This window comes from Cucurbita maxima, unplaced genomic scaffold (assembly GCF_002738345.1).
Source record: "Cucurbita maxima cultivar Rimu unplaced genomic scaffold, Cmax_1.0 Cma_Scf00021, whole genome shotgun sequence".
Lineage (NCBI taxonomy): Eukaryota > Viridiplantae > Streptophyta > Magnoliopsida > Cucurbitales > Cucurbitaceae > Cucurbita > Cucurbita maxima.
Window position 1 is genome coordinate 2,286,261 of NW_019272037.1, and position 7,132 is coordinate 2,293,392.

The 7,132-nt window shown below is 33.0% G+C and overlaps 2 protein-coding genes across 2 annotated transcripts in view; both read left to right on the top strand.

Annotated features, from left to right (window-relative positions):
* The first annotated feature begins 3,408 nt into the window (after nt 1–3,408).
* Nucleotides 3,409–7,132, top strand: part of LOC111495430 (probable Ufm1-specific protease) — a 5,238-nt gene continuing 1,514 nt past the window's right edge. Inside the window, exons 1-10 of the mRNA XM_023145473.1 lie at nt 3,409–3,677; nt 3,823–4,179; nt 4,695–4,963; nt 5,118–5,205; nt 5,335–5,510; nt 5,624–5,714; nt 5,968–6,081; nt 6,189–6,236; nt 6,314–6,390; nt 6,987–7,075. Of these exons, the coding sequence (XP_023001241.1) occupies nt 3,485–3,677; nt 3,823–4,179; nt 4,695–4,963; nt 5,118–5,205; nt 5,335–5,510; nt 5,624–5,714; nt 5,968–6,081; nt 6,189–6,236; nt 6,314–6,390; nt 6,987–7,075 (1,502 nt within the window). The 5' untranslated portion in view covers nt 3,409–3,484. The remainder of the gene's footprint in view (nt 3,678–3,822; nt 4,180–4,694; nt 4,964–5,117; nt 5,206–5,334; nt 5,511–5,623; nt 5,715–5,967; nt 6,082–6,188; nt 6,237–6,313; nt 6,391–6,986; nt 7,076–7,132) is intronic.
* LOC111495422 (pentatricopeptide repeat-containing protein At5g50280, chloroplastic) overlaps nt 4,772–7,132 on the top strand; it is an 8,017-nt gene continuing 5,656 nt past the window's right edge. Inside the window, exons 1-2 of the mRNA XM_023145464.1 lie at nt 4,772–4,776; nt 5,118–5,129. Coding sequence (XP_023001232.1) covers nt 5,129 — 1 coding nt within the window. The 5' untranslated portion in view covers nt 4,772–4,776; nt 5,118–5,128. The remainder of the gene's footprint in view (nt 4,777–5,117; nt 5,130–7,132) is intronic.

The following is a 7,132-nucleotide window of genomic DNA, read 5'->3' on the forward strand; positions in this document are numbered from 1 at the left end:
ATATATATATATATATATATATATATATATATATATATATATATATATATATATATATATATAAGTCTAATAATATTTAAAAAAAAATTTGGTAAAATTTTAATTAAATATTTTATTATTTAATTTTATATATAATAAAGTTTTGACAAATGTTTAATAGAACACTAAACTTTTAATTAAGTGTGATCTGGTTTTATAATATTTTCAATGATATAAAATTAGACGCAAAATTTAAATTTCAATGATAACATATTACATCAAACAGATGAGCAAAAAAAAGAGATGCTTCCTTATTGTGTTTTTTTCAGTGTGAAAAACCAAGTCACTAATTCGTTTACTAATGTATTTCATGGAGATGCTTCCTCATTCTTTTATTTATTATTTAACCAAATTTGATGAAATATATAAACGAATTGAGATCACATCTTAATAAGAGCGATTGCGAGAATACGATAATTAAAAAATATTAAATAATTAGAGGTCATTACTTATAACGACAAGTTGCACATTAATGTTTGATGCGACTATGTTGTTGGAATTGTAAGAGAAAACCGAGAATATTCTCAGCTACTGAGTTGATACAAAATAAAATCATTAAAATTAACATTAAATAAGATTTATTATAAGAAATTTATGTAAATTTAGATATTTAAAGGTTGTTTTAATTCAAAGACAAAATATTGAATTTTATGGACAATTAATTGCGCCACAAATCCTCGTGACAACCGCACATGCTTTGCACTCCAAAATCAAACTTCTATAAAGCTAAAGTAGGGCCCTTTTTATTTTATTTTATTTTGATTTTTTTTTGAGTTTATTTAAATTACTAGAGTTCCGCAAACCTCGCCGAAATTCCGCATGCGTTGCTGACATGGCATCGTCGTGTGAGTTTCCATGACACGTGGCACCGTGTGGAGGCCAAGAAAATCATTTTCGGTCCGTCACGTGGTGGGGATCTGTCTCTTAACCTTTCTTCCGGACGAATTGCCGTCGTCCGTCATGAAGTCAAACGTCCAACCAGGGGATTTAAGAATGTCTCCACTCTCTTTTTGTATGAACAATGAAATTATTTATTAAAATAAAAAATAACTAAAAACTGCCTTGTAAGGTTCATAAAATTAAAAATATAACGTCAAAATGCATTTTATGGTAATTATTTAGTTTTATTTATTTATTTTATCGAAATTGAATAATTGAAAAAAGTTAGAGATTTAAAAAATTAAAATAAATGATTTAAGAGATTTAAAGGCAGCCAGTTTAAGATAGGATAGGATCGAATAGCCCTCAGGTCCATCAATTCTCATGCACGTTCAGTTACATTTTTTTTTAATTATTATTATTAATTTGTGCCTCCTTCTATTTCACACGTGTTATGTCGTCAGCACTCCACATGGCAATCCCACTCAGCCAATCGTTATTTTTTTAACCCATTTTTATTTATTGGGTGGACAATCCACTTCACCAAGCAAGCACATGGAGAACCCCAAATTTCCACATCAAAAATAGTAATAAATAAAAATAATTAAGTGGAAAATGTTTTGTCGGTGGATTTTTGTATATTATTGTTCCTATTTTTAATCATAATTTTGTCAACCTAAACCCTTAAAATAAGTTTTCTTTTTCTTATGATTATTTTTTTAATTACAAAATTCAACGCGAAATTTGTAGAACTATTTTCCACCGACAGTATATATTTTTAGTTTTTACTCGTTTAAAAGAGAAAAAAAATAATAAAATAAATAAAATATGGGATTTTTGTGATTTAAAACCAAAATAAATAAATAAATAAAAAGGTTGATTACAAAAAAGGGCTCCCACTGTCTCAAAATCTCGACCACATGGTGCATAGTGGGGTTAAAATGGTCCCTATACTCTGATTTTTTTTATTTATTTACTTTTTGTTAAAAAAATAAATAATATATTAAAAAAGATAAGGGAATTGATTTTATTTCTCAAGTAACATGGGGAACAAGCCAACGATATCCAACTGAGAGTTCTTTAAAAATTTTAAAAATTATATATTTATTTTTTAAAATTAAATATTTAAGTCACCAACATAAATACTAAAAAGGTTGCTTTTTAGAAATATTATAAGAAGGTCCTTTAATTATTTGGCTTTAGAAATGATACAAAATGGTGCAATGATGTAGAAGCACGTGGTGATGGGTTTTAGTTGGCTGGGTAATTATATCACCATGTTAATTTTAGTTAGACTTAATGATTTGCTTAATTGAAAATTAAAATTCTTAAAGGTACCTACTACCGGGAGGTGCGACATTGCTAAATTTTCTTTAATTGATTGTGTCGGGTTACGAGATAATCTTAGACCTCTTTAGGTCTTGGTTTTACATTAAAAACCCGATCCTTTGTTAAATTATACAAATACTTTTCAAATTTGATCTAGAATTTTGAAAAGTTTCGGCTTTATAGTCATTTAATTTTGTTTACTGTAAAAAAAAAAATAGAAAATATATTTCGTTACTATTATAACATTTTTAATTAAAAGAAAATTGATTATATAATGATTAGAGAAAGAATCTATTGATTTAAAAATTATATATTAAAAGTTTTAAATAAAATTTGATTGGATTTTAGATTGGTTTGATCGTAAAAGTTTAGAATTTTAAATTATTTATATTACCAATCAACAAATTTGAGATATGGGCCTTTTCAACGTAGCTCATTGCTGCAATTATAAGTAATTGGGCTTCACTGATATTTGGGCCCTTTCAACGTAGCCCATTACTGCAATTTGTGCGGCCTGTGTTCTACAGTGGGCCGCTTGTAGCTCCATGAGCCTGGCCCAGTTCACTCTCGACCGCGAGGTTTAAATATTGGGCCGGATGTAAGTAATTGGGCTTGACTGATATTTGGGCCTTTTCAACGTAGCCCATTACAGCGATTTATGCGGCCTGTGTTCTGCAGTGGACCGCTTGTAGCTCAATGAACGAGGCCCAGTTCATTACAAATAGCAACTCTCGACCACTAAGGTTTAAATTTTGAAAAATGATATGGTCCTCTCTAGACAGACTTCCCTTCATTAAGGCTTTAAAACGCGTATTTGGAAAATCTCTCATTTTATTTATTTATTTATTTATTTTTCAATCTACATTAATTAAAAAATAACATAAACAATACTATAATTATAGAAAATCTCAATTTATGAATATTTTATTTTACATTAATTACAAAATAACACAAAAAATTGAACAAAGGATCATGATAAGTCTCCATTATTATTATTATTAGTATTGTTTTCTTAATTTTTGAATTTACATTAATTAAATTAAGAATAAAATAAATTAAAGGGTATTTTGTGTAAATTCATTTTCAAATACTCAAAGTTAGCCCATAATCAATTGGGCTCTATAGTGATATTTGTGCCTTTCAGGCTCAGCCCAAATTGTGCGGCTTAATGCGTATGGTTTTGCAAGTTCCGGTGAACGACTTGCAATTTGGAGCTGCGAGCTAGCTTCAAGCATCCATGGAGGAAGTCGATGAGAAACGATGTATCAAAATTCTGCCGCCAAAACTCGTTCTCCAGAAAAGAGAGCCGGCTCTTCAATGGCTCGTCGGATCGCCGTTTTTGTCGCCTTTGACTATCGTCTCCACTCTCAGATGCATCCATCATTTGTCTCCACAGGAATCTGTCTTGCCTGATTTCACCAAGGAAGCAGGTTAGTACCTTTATGCGAGTTTCATTCAAAGACATCCTGAATTAGAATAATTCTACAGTCGATCAATTTATGATAGACTGCATTGAACTGGATTTTTAGCCTCTTGAATTAGAATTAAGGAACTTAAATCTGATTTTTTGAGCAGAAGACCTGCGGACGTTATTATTGAAGGGTTTTTATATTATTGGAGCATTGGTTGTTGGAAATTTCAACGTCGGAGAACATGCGAGAAAGGCAATTGATGCGGCGAGGAGACTGAATCAGCTTCTATCTCATGGAGAAAAGTCGGAGAAACAGTTGTTGATTGGAGCGGTTGCTGATTTCAATTCCACAGATATTCATTTTTTTATCTCCGAGTCTGGAAATGGCACGAGCTTGGATTCTGTTTCTTCTGTTATGTACGAAAATAATCCCGAAAAATATATTTGGGAGAGAGGTTGTCTTCTCCGGTGCGAACTTCCGATTAGTGTACCGCTCTATATTCCTCTCGACAGTCCATCAGGTGAAGTTAAAACGGGTGGCTTTTTGTTTAGTTATCATAACTGTTTGCATGTTCGCGGGATACAATGCTTTACAGTTTCACCTTAGAGATGCCAGTTTGTATGAGTTGATTTGGCTACATAAAGTTTGCTTCAACTAAGGCACTGGAGCATACACAGGACTGTGGTCTAGCTGAATTTTAGCACTTTACACTCTGGAGTTCTAGTAGTCTAGCTGATAATCTAGGATTCAGGAACATTACACATACAAAAAGATATTATGACAGTGGGAGTTTATTCAAGATTGTTTATATCTCTACCAGGGGGACCAATTGATCAAATGGTTTGTCAATTAACTTTCCTTGATGAAAACTAAAAAGTACTCAGCGTGCAGTGTTTTGTGTGCAAACTATGCGGCATATATTTCTACCAGATACCTGCTTTGCTGTCTTGAAATTGTTTCTTTCCATCACTTTTCTTGCTTTTATTAAATAAGTGAGATGTGTGTTAATATCATTTGAGCTTCCATATCTTTCAGATGTTGAAAAGACGTACACACATGCCATAGAATCAGTTGTTTCCAAGTTGAGTGACCCACAGGTGGTATATGCAGTGGAATCGTTATATAAAAACTCCACAGAAGATCCTTGTCCAGTCATTCTACGTGGTTCACAAATGGATTTCCAAATTAATCTCTCAAAGATTAGGCATTTGAATGAAGGCAGCCAAAATGCTGATGGGATGTCTTTTCCATGTGAACACTTCTGTTTAAAAAGTAAAACTTCGTCCACAACGTTTTGTTCGCAGGTATTCATTTTTTTTCCAGATGTTTTTTTGGCATGTGCGGCTTTCTGTGACTTATAAGATTTTTTTGGTGATTCTATGAGTGTTTTGCTTAGTTTCACCTTAAGAAACTAGAATGCGATCTTAGCCCTAGTATTTCAAGAGCTTTTTTTCTTAGAATGCAGATATAGTCCAAGTAAGTGTTCTTCTAAATAGCTCGGAAAAGTCTCAAAAATCTAATGCACCAGTTGTAGAATACTTGCCAGGTAGTTATTGATGTCAGTATTTACTTCATAACTTCACCTCTCCAGCCTTAAAGTGGTAACGAGCAGATGTTTGTCATGGTATAGGTGTTCTTACCACTCCTAATGGAAGTTAAATTTATGTACTTTCAGCTATGGACAAGGCCAGGCTTTTGGTTGTCGACTTGAAGGTAGAAGTTCTCTGTTATGCTGCCAAGTATCTTCCATTGACTTATGCTGTTTCAATGTTGGTCATTCCGGGTGTAGTTGATCAGTTAAACTCGATGAAGAATTCAATATTACCCAACCTTTTAAAGCAACTCCCTCAGGTACACAGCAAGTCCTACTTTCATCCTTTTGATTTTTTATTTAAACGGTCTATTGCTCTGTTTTCCTACATCTGAAAATACAAAATCTTATCCATCGATGTTTGCTTCTGCAGCTAGTGCCATATCATTTTTGTCCTCCCGGATTTTTGCATCCAATAACTGCTACCTATGAACTCACTTATGGGGAGACTGAAATGAAGCAAGGTATAATCCAAAGTGTATGACCTCTGATATGCCAACTCTTGCTTATTAACACCAAGTTTCGTTAGAGTTATGGTAAATTGTCAAATCGTGTTTCAACTAATTGTACAGGCACCTTTAATTTATAAGTATCCACTCTCTTTTCAGGTTTGTGAATCTTTGCATAATTATTGAGGAAATGTGATTATTACTATTGTATTATTGTTGTCATGTGCTTAACTTGTCATTATGTGCTTCTAACCATTTTCCCAATCAGTTGAATTAAGGAAAGCCCTACACCTAAGACTGGGGTTACCTTTTGATCGTCCTGTACTAAGAATTGCCAGTGCCTTGGATTTCTCTAGTAGGAAGGACAGTTTGCCACGAAAGGGTAAGAATTATTCAGATGCAGTACATAACAATTCCAAACTTTGTTCTCCCTTTCTCTTTTGGTGGATTTTCTATGCTAAATTTCATTTTGTTTAATGATCTTATCAGGTTCCTTTTTGCTCAAAGATGTTCATATTGGAATTCCTAGTAGCGGTGGTAGGTTGCTAATAATGGATCTCAAATATTGTCTTTTCTGTTATTCTTCTCTTAGTAATCAAATATAAATAATGCAGTTTCTGGTGGCCAAACGTCTATTGTTCAAGGGTCGTATGAGTACCATCATTATCTTCAAGAAGGTTTCAATGACTCGGTATTCGAACTTTCCATTTACCTAGAAGTTGTAATTTATTAAATTATCAAAGACACAATGATAGAGACGGACTTTCACCTGAATATTACAAAGTTATAATAATAGACTACTTTAAATCCTTTGGGGAAAAGAAATAATAAACTTAAACTATTTTTATCTGTGTTGTTAATGTCCTATACTGGTAATATTATCCTTTTGGGTTTCTCCAAATTTGAAAACTTATCCGTTAAATTTGTCTTCCTTGCTATAGATGGTCAGTGTTATTTTAATTTGGAAGCGTTGGAGTTCCCTGTGAGCACAAGAACCATGTAAATTTGTTCACGTAAATATATGTATTTTTTAGAATAGACAATTAAATAGCCAATTGACTTGCTCTCTTCCGAAAAGGAACGTTGAAGTCAATATAAAATCATTCCTCTGCATAGGATAGATAGAAGCTGTGGAAAATTTGTTTGTTTTTGAAGGAATTTTTTACTCTCTACTGATATGCTTCAGTGATGATCTATGATGTGCTGGAAAATATACCCCCTTCTCAGGTGGGATAAGACGAAAAATTACTAATACTCCGATTATTATGACAACTACTTGTGTTGTAGGGCTGGGGTTGCGCTTACCGCTCTTTGCAAACCATCATTTCGTGGTTCAGACTCCAACATTATACATCCATAGATGTTCCTTCTCATAGGTATGAATTAGCCAGAATTTGATCCACATGTATGCTCACCCCCCCCCCCCCCCCCCC